At 48.3% G+C, this 14,385-nt stretch overlaps 1 protein-coding gene across 15 annotated transcripts in view; it reads right to left on the bottom strand.

Annotated features, from left to right (window-relative positions):
- The window catches only part of CA2H19orf44 (chromosome A2 C19orf44 homolog), a 20,739-nt gene extending 6,379 nt beyond the window's left edge, over window positions 1-14,360 (bottom strand). For 6 of the 15 annotated variants that reach the window (XM_019819011.3, XM_045047760.1, XM_019819070.3 and 3 more), the window contains exons 1-6: window positions 14,189-14,332; window positions 12,614-12,810; window positions 12,353-12,516; window positions 8,255-9,017; window positions 5,867-6,179; window positions 588-661 (exon numbers count right to left, since the gene is read on the bottom strand). In XM_019819011.3, coding sequence (XP_019674570.1) covers window positions 588-661; window positions 5,867-6,179; window positions 8,255-9,016 — 1,149 coding nt within the window. In that variant the 5' untranslated portion in view covers window position 9,017; window positions 12,353-12,516; window positions 12,614-12,810; window positions 14,189-14,332. The other 9 variants (XM_019819024.3, XM_019819031.3, XM_045047727.1 and 6 more) reach the window with 9 other exon arrangements.
- Between the last annotated feature and the right edge of the window lie 25 nt (window positions 14,361-14,385).

Below are 14,385 nucleotides of genomic sequence, written 5' to 3'. Positions count from 1 at the left end.
CAGTGCGGTGTTCTTATGGGGCAGTTCAAGTGGGACCCGCTTTTTTTCTTTTTTCTTTTTTTAAGTTTATCTACTATTTATTTTGAGAGAAAGGGACAGCATGAGTGGGGGAGGGGCAGAGAGGGAGAGAATCCACACTGTCAGCGCAGAGCCCCCACATGAGGCTCAGACTCACGAACCGTGAGATCGCGACCTGAGCCAAGGTCAAGAGTCGCACGCTCCACCGACCGAGCCAGCCAGGCACCCCCAAGTGGGACCTGCTTTAATCACCTGCCACATTAACTAGCTTTATTCTGTTTTCACCTACATCAGGATCTCTCACCCGGGGCACTCCTGACATTTGAAGCCTAAATGCTCTTTGCAGTGGGGGCTGTCCCGTGCATTGCAGGACACTGAGCGGCATCCCTGGCCGCCACCCACCAGACGCCGGCAGCAATCTCCACCCCAGGCACGATAATCAAAACTGTCTCCAGACCTGCCAAGGGTCCCCCGGGGGTTAGGCCAAGACCCACGAGCCTAAAGGAAGCACAATGCTACCAAGCGTCTCCACGTAACCTACCGTGAAAAATTAAGTTGGCTGTACTCACTTTCCGTTCCAAGTCTGAGTTCTCACTGACAGCTGGAGCCAGATCATCGAGGGATAAAAGATTGATTCGAAAATCTGTAATTAAAAATGCAACATGACATTCACTCATTTACATACCACACGGCATTTACCATTATGTCATAGGCACTGGGCTAAGTGCTAAGAATAGAAACACAGAAGCATGCAGTCTCGGTCCTTAATAAGCCAGCACAGGGATCTACACGTGTTTTCTCTAACTAGTAAATGGTTTCCACTTTGCACCCGAGACTGTACCACAGTTAAGTCAGCTCTGTCGTTATGGTGCAAAAACCACCACAGACCACGTGTAAACAAATGGATGGGGCTGGGTTCCAATAAAGCTTCATTTCGGGGCACGTGGGTGGCTCAGTCGGTTAAGCGTCCAATTCTGGATTGTGGCTGAGGTCACGATCTCACGGTTCGTGAATTCAAGCCCCTCCATCGGGCTTGCTGCTGTCGGTGTAGAGCCCCCTTTGGATCCTCTGTACCCCTTTCTCTCTGGCCCTCCCCCCCAAAAATAAACATTTTAAGTGTTTTTAATGTTTGTTTATTTTTGAGACAGAGAGAGACAGAGCATGAGCAGGAGAGGGGCAGAGAGAGAGGGAGACACAGAATCCGAAACAGGCTCCAGGCTCCGAGCCGTCAGCGCAGAGCCCGACGCGGGGCTCGAACTCACGGACCATGAGATCATGACCCGAGCCAAAGACAGACACTTGACCGGCTGAGCCACTCAGGCGCCCCAACAAATAAACATTAAAAAAAAAGCCTCTTTAGTTATAAAAACAGACACTGAGCCAGATGAGTAGATGACAGCAACACGGTAAAGAATGTGTGGTGCCAAGTGTGTGCAAGGTGGGGGGGGTGGGGTGTGGGGACAACTCAAGCAGACATAAAACTAGACCCGAAGTGTCGTAACTTCCCACTTAAAGCAAGTTAAGGGCACAGGAGCCCAAGGAGAAGCAGCATTCGGCATGCCAGCTGGCCAGTCGCCAGTGCCTGAGACTTGGGAGTCTAGAATCCTCTGTGGAGTTCTGGTGTTCCAAACAGACCTCTGGGAACCCAACAGATGAGCCCACTCCTCTAGGTGGGTGGGCAGGGGACATCAGCCAAAGTTGGCAGCAACTTCTATTGCACAGTTCAGTTCAGGCTCTGAAACACGGGCAGGGGGCGGGGTGTGAGAGTGAGAGAGAGAGAGAGAGAGAGAGAGAGAGTAAGTTGGTAGAACAGGCAAGAGTGGGGTCCTCTGGGCAGCAGGCACAGGGCTGGAGGCGAGAGAGAGAGAGAGAGAGAGACAGAGGGAGGTCCACACCACCTGCCCATCCTAAGCCCTAGAGGGAATCCCCCCGTCACCCCAGTCCTGGGGGCTCACGCCTCCTCCGAGCTCTCTGCTTCTGTCACTGCCATTCATGTGGCAGGCAGGTCCAAAGACACATCCCTGGACAAAGCGTCTGAACTAAAAGGCATCCGGCTGGCCCAGAGCAAAGGCATATGGGTGATTCTGAACTTGAGCACTTGGGAACAGCGCTGGCACTGGCCGAGGAACATTACCGTCATGTAGGCCAACCCTAGCACGCATGCGCCTCCTGTAGCAGAGGGCCAGCTGAGGGGCTTCACAGCCACTTCTGTGGCTCTGCCCCCACTTGACGGATGAGAAAACTGAGGCACAAAGCGCCCAAGACTGCACAACTGGTAAGAGGCAGGGCCAGGTCAGCTCAGAATGTGCTCACCACTGCCAGCTGCCTCCCTCCCTCCAAGCTACATCTGGACAAGGGAGGGCAGGGGCTGACCACCAAGAGAGGCCCCTCCAGGCCAGCAGTGAGGACAGAAGGGCTGCCGGGACCGGCAGTGTGGACAAACAGCAGAAAGGGAGGAACCTGGGTCTGTCACCTGCCCCACCAGCCTATACCCGTCTTCCCATCCACATGATGAGGGAGGTGACGTGGGGCCAGGGGAGCAGGGACACCCACTTACCAAACTCTCGGGCCCAAGGATCAGAGCCACTGAGGGAGCTCAAAGGGGTGTCTCACGTCGGCAGCCAAGAGCCCACCCCCCTGCGTTCTCCGACCCTAACAAGGGCACAGGAAGGAACCACCCTTCATGGCAATACTTCCCCCTAAACCCCACCCCGATAGAGCTTCTACTGCTGACCTCCCGGGGCATGAACACCCACGTTAGTCTGTGATGGGATTCAGGACACGCTACCCCAAAATACAGCACCTTGGCCTACTGAATATCTCAGACGGGAGGGAACTTGAACATGGCACGCGCTGCAAGAATCCTCTGCCCTTCTCCCTTGACCTGCTGCAAGGGTCTCATGTGAGAAGTGCCCCCCCCCCCCGCCGCCACCCAGAGGAAAGGAGCATCCCGTTTCCAAGCCAGAGGGACCCCAAGAGGAATCACAGCAGGCCTTGCCAAGTCTGCCCCTGTTTACCACCTTTAGCTCGTTTCCTTTTGTCTGATCACGTTTTTCCAGTACCTTCCACTCCTCATCGAGCCTAGAGTAAAAACACTCACACACTTAACGGTCTTTTTTTTTTTTTTTTTCCTAGGTCTGGTTTCCTTAGGAAGGCTCTGTGTCGCATAAAACTTACGTTGAATATTTAACATCTATTTAATAACTGTATGCTTTTCTCTCAATCTATCTTTTGTTGCAGAGCTCCCGCCAGGAACGTAGAAGGGTAGCAGGAAAAAGCTCTTTTTTCATCCCCTACCAGAGTCACGAGCTACGGGTCACCCAGCACACAGGGGGCAGGGCTTGTGTTGGCCTGTTTGCTATCGTCTTCTTGCTAACACAACCCTTGGCACGTGCCAGTGCCCAGCAGGCCCTCAAGACACAGTTTAGGGGCGCCTGGGTGGCTCCGTCGGTTAAGCGGCCGACTTCGGCCCAGGTCATGATCTCACAGTTCGTGGGTTCGAGCCCCGCGTCGGGCTCTGTGCTGACAGCTCAGAGCCTGGAGCCTGCTTCGGATCCTGGGTCTCCCTCTCTCTCTGCCCCTCCCTGGCTCATGCTCTGTCTCTCTGTCTCTCAAAAATAAACATTAAAAACAAATAAATAAAGACATTTTAATTTGGGTCTCACAATGAAGCACCCCAGAGGGAAGACATTAAGTGTTGGGTACACATCTTTTCTCTTTCTCCTTTCTTTCTTAAAAATGTGTAATATTGGGATAAAAATAATATTGAATAATTTGAAATAACAGAAGTGTCTAATTGTGACTGGTTAGAGATTACTCCCTTTTCTGAATATAAAAAGGAGGTAAATTCCTCTTTCACCAAAAGAAAAATCGCATTGCCTTTTTGTCGTATGTGGCTCTAGGATTTTGTTTTCGGGTTATTGCTCTGTAATTGGTCAGGGTTACTGAATGAAAACACTAAAGACAGAACATGGCACAAAAACAGACACTCAGATCAATGGAACAGAATAGAGAACCCAGAAATGGACCCACAAACGTATGGCCGACTCATCTTTGACAAAGCAGGAAAGAATATCCAATGGAACAAAGACACTCTCTTCAGCAAGTGGTGCTGGGAAAACTGGACAGCGACATGCAGAAAAATGAACCTGGACCACTTTCTTACACCAGACACAAAAATAAACTCAAAATGGATGAAAAACCTAAACATAAGACAGGAAACCATCAAAATCCTTGAGAAGAAAGCAGGCAAAAACCTCTTTGACCTTGGCCACAGCAACTTCTCACTCATCACGTCTCCAGAAGCAAGGGAAACAAAAACAAACATGAACTATTGGGACCTCATCAAAAGAAAAAGCTTCTGCACAGCGAAGGAAACCATCAGCAAAACTAAAAACTGACGGAATGGGAGAAGATATTTGCAAACGACATATCAGATAAAGGGTTAGTATCCAAAATCTATAAAGAACTTATCAAACTCAACACCCAAAATACAACCCAGTGAAGAAATGGGCAAAAGACATGAATAGACACTTCTCCAAAGAAGACATCCAGATGGCTAACAGACACATGAAAAAATGCTCAAAATCACTCATCATCAGGGAAATACAAATCAAAACCACAATGAGATACCACCTCACACCAGTCAGAATGGCTAAAATAAAAAACTCAGGCAACAACAGATGTTGGCAAGGATGCAGAGAAAGAGGATCTCTTGCATTGTTGGTGGGAATGCAAGTTGGTGCAGCCACTCTGGAAAACAGTATGGAGGTTCCTCAAAAAACTAAAAATAGAACTACCCTATGACCCAGCAATTGCACTACTAGGTATTTATCCAAGGGATACAGGTGTGCTGTTTCAAAGGGGCACATGCACCCCCATGTTTATAGCAGCATTAGCAACAATAGCCAAAGTATGGAAAGAACCCAAATGTCCATCAATGGATGCATTCATGTATACATAAAGAAGATGTATACATATGTATACGGCCAGAGTTCATTCTTTTTGATTGCTGAGTAATACTCCATTGTATATGTGTGTGTGTGTACATATACATACATATATATATATATATATATATATATATATACACACACATACATATACATATACACACACACACATATATATATGGAGGGACCAAGTCTCTCTCTCTCTCACACACACACACACATACATATATACACATGTGTATATATATATATATGTGTGTGTGTGTATACATGTGTGTATATATATATATATACACTCCATTGTATGTGTGTGTGTGTGTATATATATACATGCATACATACGCACATACAATGGAGTATTACTCAGCAATCAAAAAGAATGAAATCTTGCCATTCGCAACTATGTGGATGGACTAGAGAGTGTTATGCTAAGCGAAATTAGTCAGAGAAAGACAAATATCATATGACTTCACTCATATAAGGACTTTAAGACACAAAACAGATGAATATAAGGGAAGGGAAGCAAAAATAATGTAAAAACAGAGAGAGGGACAAAACTAAGAGACTCTTAAATATGGAGAACAAACAGGGTTACTGGGGGGGGGGTGTGGGAGGGGAGATGGGCTAAATGGGTAAGAGGCATTAAGGAATCTACTCCTGAAATCATTGTTGTACCATATGCTAACTAACTTGGATGTAAATTAAAAAAAAAAAAAAAAAAGCAAAAATCTGACTTGGCTCCTCCACCAGGAAAGGTGGTCAGGAAGTAGAGGGGGTGGCATGACAGATACATTCCCCACGGCAATACCCAGTGACCCCCCCCCCCCCCAGGGACCCTCTAGGTGGTCTTGCCCCTCCTGCCTAGGGTGACAGGTGGGCACAGGGCCATGGGTTACCATTCAGGCTGTCATCGGCAGCTTCTGAGGGCGACGGATCGTGAGGCTCAGGCTCACTCCTTCCGGGGGAGAGCTTGCCATGTGGCGTCATGGAGGCTGATTTTGAAAAGGTGCCAGTGATGGACAGTGATGCTGTGCAGGCGGCTGTGTCCCCTGAAGCGTGAGTCTGTGGGGAGCGAGCTTTTGAGCGCGTGCCGCGAAGGGTCCCGTCTGCTGACTGTGAGGCTGGCAGACATGATGTCCGAAATGGCTTTGGGCCGGGAGGTTCCTCACTGGGTAGTGAAAGGATTCTTGGTTGAGTTGGGATCTGATCCTACTTTGGCGGAAATAAATGAAATCAATTATCAAACAGGTGACAAGGAAGTCCTTATCACTGAATAATGCGGCCAGAGTAGGGCAGGCCAAGGATGGGCGATCAAAGAGTTCTCTCTCTCTGAGCCCCTTTCTTTCTCTCCCTTCATCTCTAGAAGTCAAGGTACAACATTCAGACGAGATAATACTGGGACTGCAGTGCAGAAACACTGCACAAATAATCAGAAATATCACATGGCTTTCAAACAAATTTGATGAATTACACCGTTTCTAAATTAAGGCCTCTGAGTGCATGATCTAGGAAAGCCTGAGCCTGCAGCAGAATCAAAATAAATGGGCAGATTTTTTCCCCCTTAAAATGCAGCCTTTCCGTCACTTTATACCCACTAAGATGGCTCTAGTAACAAGTGCTAGCTCTAATAACCAGCGTTGGAGAGGGTGTGGAGAAACTGGAACCCTCGTGCACTGTGGCCGGGAACGCAAAATGGCGCAGCTGCTTTGGAAAAGTTTGGCACTGCTCCAGTAAGTCACACAGAGAATTACCACAGGACCCGGTAATTCCGCTCGTAGGGAGAGCCCCAAAAATCGAAAACAGGGACTCAAACGGATACGTGTACACAAATGCTCCTAACAGCACTATTCACAAATAGCCAAGGGGTGGAAAAGACCCAAATGCCCATCGGTGGATGGTGGATACGGAAGATGTAGTATACTGACACGGTGGAATATTACTCGGCCATGAAAAGGAAGGAAACACTGACTCATGTTACGACGTGGATGAACCTCGAAAACATTATGCTCAGAAAAGCTGCCAGTCACACAGGACCACGTACTGGATGATTCCGTGCACGTGAAATGTCCAGAACAGGCAAATTCACAGACACAGAAAGCTGATTAGTAATTTCCAGGTGCTGGAGGGAGGGGAAAACAAGGAATGATCATTTAACAGGTACAGGGTCTCCTCAGGGGTTGATGGAAACGTTCTGGAATTACACAGAGGTAGTACACTGGCACGACATCACGAATGGACTAAATGGCACTGAACTGTTTGTTTTAAAAATGTTAATTTGAGGGATGCCTGGATGGCTCAGTCGGCTAAGCATCCGACTCTTGATTTCAGCTCAGGTCTTGATCTCCCGGTTTGTGGGTTCGAGCCCTGAGTTGGGCTCTGTGCTGACAGTGTGGAACCTGCTTGAGATCCTCTCTCTCCCTCTCTCTCTCTCTCAAAATAAATATATAAACTTTAAAAAATAAAAAAGGAACGAAAGTAAAAATGTGGATTTTAGATTATGTGAATTTCATCTCAATTTTGAAAAACAGAAACGCAGCTGTCCCAAGTTTCCTGTGCGGCACCACGATCCGTCATACAAAGTGCAGGCCTGTGCTGCGCACACTTACTCCAGATATTGCAAAACTGCCTAATGTCCCAAACCCTGTCACCTCGCGGCAGGCCCAAAACAGGCAGCCGTGATTGGCTGGAGCCTAACGGTTCCTTGTCAAATCCCTTCCTCAAGTAGCTTACGGGTGACGGCTGCTGTCAAGCCTTTGTAAAGCGCGGTGACACAGAGTGCAGACGCGAGGCTTGGTTAAGAATAAATACACGCAGGGGCACCTGGGTGGCTCAGTCGGTTAAGCTTCCAACTTCGGCTCAGGTCATGATCTCACGGTTCATGGGTTCAAGCCCCGCGACAGGCTCTGTGCTGACAGCTCACAGCCCGGAGCCTGCTTTGGAGTCTGTGTCTCCCTCGCTCTCTGCCCCTCCCCCGCTCACATTCTGTCTCTCTCTCTCTCAAAAATAAACATTAAAAAAAAACAAACAAAGAATAAATACATGCAGGGGAGCCTGGGTGGCTCAGTTGGTTAAGCGTCCGACTTCGGCTCAAGGTCACGATCTCACAGTCCGTGAATTTGAGCCCCGTGTCGGGCTCTGGGCTGACAGCTCACAGCCTGGAGCCTGCTTCGGATTCTGTGTTTCTCGTCTCTGCCCCTCCCCAACTCATGTGTGCTCGCTCCCTCTCTCTCTCTCTCACAAATAAATAGTAAAAAAAAAAAAAAAAAGAATACGTAAAAACTTACCGAGAATACTTTTGTTTGTTCTTTCTCACTGACTTTGGAGCTGACGAAACGCCGATTCGTGTATGTTTCTTTTTCTCTAGAAGATTCTACCAAGCCTCCTAGCAACTCTTTCATTTCCTCCTCATCGCTGTCTGGAGAATCTAGTTTTCTAGTGGGTTTTTTCTCTTTGGGTGTTTGAAAACTCCTCTCTTTTCCACAATGTGTTTCAGGGAATCCATTTTCAACGCGTGGTTCCCTCTTCTTTAGAAACCTACTGACCTTCCCACTCTGTGTGCCGCTCCCGGCCGTGGGAGTTTCATGGGCTTGTTTCTGGGTTTTCTCTGGGCCGTGTGAGGAAAGTCCGACTGTGCTCCTGGGAAGGGCTGTATCTGCGCTCCTCGGAAGACTGTCCTCGGGGGTCTTCAGGTCAGATTCCACATCAGACAAATCCGCCTGAGCTTTCCGATTCATGATCTTGGTTTCCAGCTGAGCCAGTTTTGTGAGCGCAGCGTTGGCCCTGAGCTTTGAGGCAGTGATCGGGGGTCTCCCCGAAGACAGTCTGAGCCCACCCTCCACAACAGCATTCTCTTTCGGGAGTGAGTATTTTACACCCATAGTTTGGTGTCCTTTGAGAAATCTGCTGCGGCCGGGTGCTATTTGGGTAAGACTTCTACCAATTTTCAAGTTTCTGATTTCTTCCATTTTTGAATCCTTTAAGGAAAGATCACTAAAATCACCAAAAATATTGCGCGTGGGATGGCCGGTTCTTCTTCTGGAAGCCATTCTGGGGGGGGGGGGGGGGGGGGTGAAGAAAGAAAACTTAGAGTAAGAATGCCTACCTGGTGTTCATACCATGCATTCAAATCTCTCAAGGCCTCCCATTTTATTTATTTAAGTTTATTCGTTTTTGAGAGAGACATACACAGCGAGCAGGGGAGGGGCAGAGAGAGAGAGGGAGAGAGAATCCCAGGCAGGCTCCACAAGGTCAGCGCGGAGCCCGATGTGGGGCTCGAACTCACAAAACTGTGAGATCATGACCTGAGCCGAAACCAAGAGTCAGTCGCTTAACTGACTGAGCCACCCAGGCGCCCCTCAGCGCCTCCCATTTTAAAGATCAAATCTTTCTTTGCAGTCTGCCTGAAGCGCTCCCTTCAAGCCCCATGATGGCAATGAAAATGTCAACACCCAGTACCACTGGCTGAATTACCGTTCAATGCCAGGTCTTTTTTGACATTTACTTAAATTCAAATTAGTTAACACGTAGCGTGGTATTGCTTTCAGTAGAATTTAGTAATTCATCGCTTACATATAACACCCCGTGCTCATCCGAACCAGCGACCTCCTTAATGCCCATCACCCATCTAGCCCATCCGCCCACCCACCTCCCCTCCAGCAACCCTCAGTTTGTTCTCAGCGTTTAAGAGTCTCTTATGGTTTGCCTGATGCCAAGCTCTTAAAGGAGACACGCTGCACGTCAGACAGAAGAGCCAGCGCCTCTCAGCCTCCAACAGTGAGCCCGGCGCTCTGCTCAGAGCTTATTATCTGTTTTAATCCTCATGCAACCTTGAGGCAGCTAGTGTCACCTCCCCCCGCCAGCTCCAGTTTTAAAGAGGAGGTGAAAGAAATAAAAGCACCCCCGGCTGGTGAGCAACAGAGCCAAATTCAAAGCTCAGGTCTGATTCCAAAGGCCCCCTTGTTCCCGACAGAGCTCCACTGCCTGGCCAGTGACACGACCACTACTCCAAGAGTCCTACTCGCCACTGGCTCCCCACATCAGCGCTCCTCCTTTATCCAAGTATCCTCAGCTCTCTCACAAGGAACTGCTTAACATCAGCCTGTGTATTTAAGGACCCTCCCCTCTGCAGAAAATCTCACTTCACTTTAAGGGTAAAAACCACCTGGGGCCCCTGGGTGGCTCAGTCGGTTGAGCGTCTGACTTCGGCTCAGGCCGTGGTCTTGCAGTTTGAGAGTTCGGGCCCCGCGTCAGGCTCTGTGCTAAAAAACAGCTCAGAGCCTAGAGCCTCCTTCAGATTCTGTATCTCTCTCTCTCTCTCTCTCTCTCTCTCTCTCTCTCTCCCCCTCCCCTGCTCATGCTCTGCCTCTGTCTCTCAAAAACAAATAAATGTTAAAAAATTTTTTTTTAAAATAAAGTTTAAGGGTAAAAACCACGGCCCTGGAAGGGTGGAGGGGCTACAGACGGACACAGCAGCACCCACCCAATGTTGATCACGTGTTATGCGCACACGCTGGTGAATGGCCTTCAGCGGGGCAGGGTCAGTGCTTTTATCATATTCTCAGTGTTCCCGTGTGCCCCTGAAAGAATAAAAACGACCCACCCCAAGGCTTAAAAAGGTTTCAAAGAAGTTTAAAGTCACAAAAAAAAAAAAAGATGGAAAAATATGGCATGGGTGGCTGTGCGTTTGCTGCAGCCCCTTTACTAAGGAACTCAGCAACAGCAACGAAAATGTGAAAAGCAGAGGCCCGGCACCCGGGCCATTGGAATTTGCCTCCGAAAGCACTCTCAAATGCACATTGATGTGTATGCACGAGGAATGTCATGGCAGCATTGTCTGTACCCCTCAAGCACTTGAACCCATCCGAAAAGGCCCGGGGAAATCCAGAAGACCACGTGCAGCCAAGTGAGTGCTACGCAGCCGTGAAAAAGCAATGAGGGAGATCTGTGTGCATAATGTCGTCTCCAGCGTAATATGCGAGGCAGAAAAGACCAGGTGCACAACCACTGCTCGATTCCATCCTGTTTGAGTGTTTTAACAAGGCCAAGTGTTATTTTGTTGTTTAAAAAGAATTCACTGGGGGCGCCTGGGTGGCGCAGTCGGTTAAGCATCCGACTTCAGCCAGGTCACGATCTCGCGGTCCGTGAGTTCGAGCCCCGCGTTGGGCTCTGGGCTGATGGCTCAGAGCCTGGAGCCTGTTTCCGATTCTGTGTCTCCCTCTCTCTCTGCCCCTCTCCCGTTCATGCTCTGTCTCTCTCTGTCCCAAAAATAAATAAACGTTGAAAAAAATAAAATTAAATAAATAAATAAATAAATAATAAAAAGAATTCACTGTGAGACCTGAAGGAGCCTTTTTTCCCATCCCTGTCCACTTGGAAAACAATCTTACGAGGATTACCAGATTAAATCCAGGACACCCAGGGACGTGAATAAGATAAAGACTAAATAATTTTTTTTAAGAGAGAGAGCATAAGCAGGGTAGAGAAGCAGAGGGAGAGAGAGAGAGAGAATCTTTCTTTTTTTTTTTTTTTTAAGTTTATGTACTTATTTTGAGAGAGAAAGCAAGAGCACACACACGCGAGCAGGGGAGGAACAAAGAGAGGAGAGAGAGAGAATCCCAAGCAGGCTCTGCACTGTCAGCACAGAGCTGGACACAGAGCTCGAACCCGCAAACTGTGAGATCAAGACCTGAGCCGAAACCAAGAGTTGGACTCTTAACCAAGTAAGCCACCCTGACACCCGGGGTGAAAGAATCTTCAGCAGGCTCCATACTCAGCATGGAGCCGAATGCGGGGCTCGATCTCACAAGCCTGGGATCATGACCTAAGCTGAAGTCAAGGGTCAGACGATCAACTGACTGAGCCACCCAGGTGCCCCCATAATTGTTAAAATAGAAGTATGACCCACATATTTTTATACTAAAAAGTAGTATGTTCCAAATAGTTTCATACTAAAAAATTATTGGTTGTTTATCTCAAATTCAAATTCAACTGGGTGTCTCATACTTTTATTTGTAAAATCTGGCAACCGTCTGTCTTATGCAGCTTTCAAAGCTGAACTCAGGGGCACCGAGGTGGCTCAGTCCATTAAGTGTCTGATTCTTGATTTCAGCTCAGGTCACGATCTCACGGTTCGTGAGTTCCAGCCTGGCATCGGGCTCTGTGCTGACACCGTGGAGCCTGGTCGAGATTCTCTCTCTTCCCCTCTCTCTGCCCCTTCCCTGCACTCGCTCTATGTCTGAAAATAAATAAGCTTATTAAAAAAAAAAAAAAAAAAGCTGAACTCAAATGTTTTGTGAGAGGAAAAACATTGAACCCAGCCCTAAGATTCTGTCTGCAGAAGAGTGAATCGTTTTTCTTTGACTCTCTTTTTCTGCGTGGCGTACCTGCTTGCTCATCCCCATCTGGGTACTTAGAGCGCCTCGCACAGGCCTGACCACAGGGGTCAGTGAAGGCGAAACCAACCACACCTGACAGAAACAGTGCAGGAGTCCTAGCCTGTGTGACGCTGGGCAAGTCACTTGACCACTCTGTGCTTCGGCTTGCTCATCTGTAAAACGATGACAATTATTCCCTTCATAAGATTCCTATGTTCATTGTAGGACATGGAATAAATGGTAAGATTTAGATAATAGTGTTTGGAATACCTGCATTAGAGGGCTTTTAGCAGGAAGGACGTGGTAAAGAGGAAGTAGAGACTGCTGGAACGTCAACAGCTACCTTGGTTGATATTTTTCTAACCGAGGCTCAGGAGGTGACTCAGCCCCCACCATTCTGTGGGTCAGAGGGAAAGCCCGACCACCAGGCCAGGTTTAACAGCGTCTAGTTTTTCTGAAAAGTTTCCCTAGGTTTAAAAATAAATCAACAATGGTTACAACGGCAAGTTTTATGTTCTATCCATTTCATCACAACTAAAATCGATATATTCTTAAAACACAATTAAAAATAAACCTATGGGCAAAGGATATGAACAGATACCTCGCTGAAAAACAAAACAAAACATACAAATGGCCAATAAGCACATGAAACGATGTTCAACATCACTAGCCATTAGGCAAATGCAAATCAAAACCACCAGATCCCAGTTCACAGCCACTAGAATGACTACAATCAAAACCACAGATGGGGCGCCTGGGTGGCTCAGTCGGTTAAGTATCCAACTTCGGCTCAGATCATGATCTCACGGTTTGTGAGTTAAGCCTGAGTCTGGGCTCTGTGCTCACAGGGTGGAGCCTGGAGCCTGCTTCGGATTCTGTGTCTCCCTCCCTCTCTGCCCGTCCCCCACTCGCATTCTGTCTCTCTCTCAAAAATAAACATCAAAAAAATAAATAAATAAATTAGAAACTGTAGATAATAACAAGTGTTGCTGAGGATGTGAAGAAATTGGTGCCCTCATACACAGTCATGGAGCATTACAATGGCACAGTCACCAATTTGGAAAACAGTCTGGCAGTTCCCATGTAGCCAAAGGTGATTGAAATGTATGCAAATGTTCATGTTAATTATTATTCATAGTAGGCAAAAAGTGGAAACAACCCAAAAGTCCATTAACTAGTGAATGGATAAGAACCGAGGTCCATCCATCCAATGAAATACTATTCAGCATTAAAAAAAAGAATATGGATACATACAACAACATGCATGCATATCATCTCGGACACATCATGCTAAGGGAAAGTAACCACGTACTGTATGACCCCATTCATAAGGATCATCCAGAAAAGGCAACTTTATAGTCAGAAAGCGCATCAGTGGCTGCCTGGGGCTGGGAGTAGGAGCGAGGAGGGACTGCAAAGGGCCAGGAGTGATATCCTTGGGTAGACAGAAAAGTTCTAAAGCTGGATCTTGGTGACGCTTGCCCCACTTAGTAAACTTATTAAAGTAACAGAGTTGTGCACTTACAAGGGGTGGATTGTACGGTAGGTAAACGCATCCTCAATAAAGTTGTTAAAGATAAATAAACCTGACTTTGAACACACAGGCGCCTCTCACCCCATCGGGCTCTTCCCACCCCCCTCAACTGCCCCTCCCCTCCCCACCACCGGCTTGGAGCGACCCACCCCAGACCACGATCCCAAATGGGCCCCGACGGGGAACCAGGCGTGAGGCCCCTACCCTCCCTCAGCCCGACAAGCCCAGCTCCAGAACGTTCCCCATTTCCCGCAACTCCTCTCCCAAAACCGGTCGCCAAGCCCGGCAGCAACCGGGCCAACCCCGCCAACCTCCTCCCACGATGTCCATCCGCAGAGGCCGTCGCTGCGCTCCCGGCTAGACACTCTGGCCGGATGGGACCGTTGCCCCCGGCAACTGCGCCAGGGCGGAAGAGACTACATATCCCAGCGCGCGCCGCGCCCCGAGGACCAATGGGGCCTCACGTCATAATCGCGGCGCGCCGGGAGGGTGGTAGTGCCTGGGCGGG

Source organism: Felis catus, chromosome A2 (genome assembly GCF_018350175.1).
Source record: "Felis catus isolate Fca126 chromosome A2, F.catus_Fca126_mat1.0, whole genome shotgun sequence".
NCBI classification, from domain to species: domain Eukaryota; kingdom Metazoa; phylum Chordata; class Mammalia; order Carnivora; family Felidae; genus Felis; species Felis catus.
The sequence above is the reverse complement of the archived record's forward strand: the minus strand, read 5'-3'. Positions and strand labels throughout refer to the sequence as shown.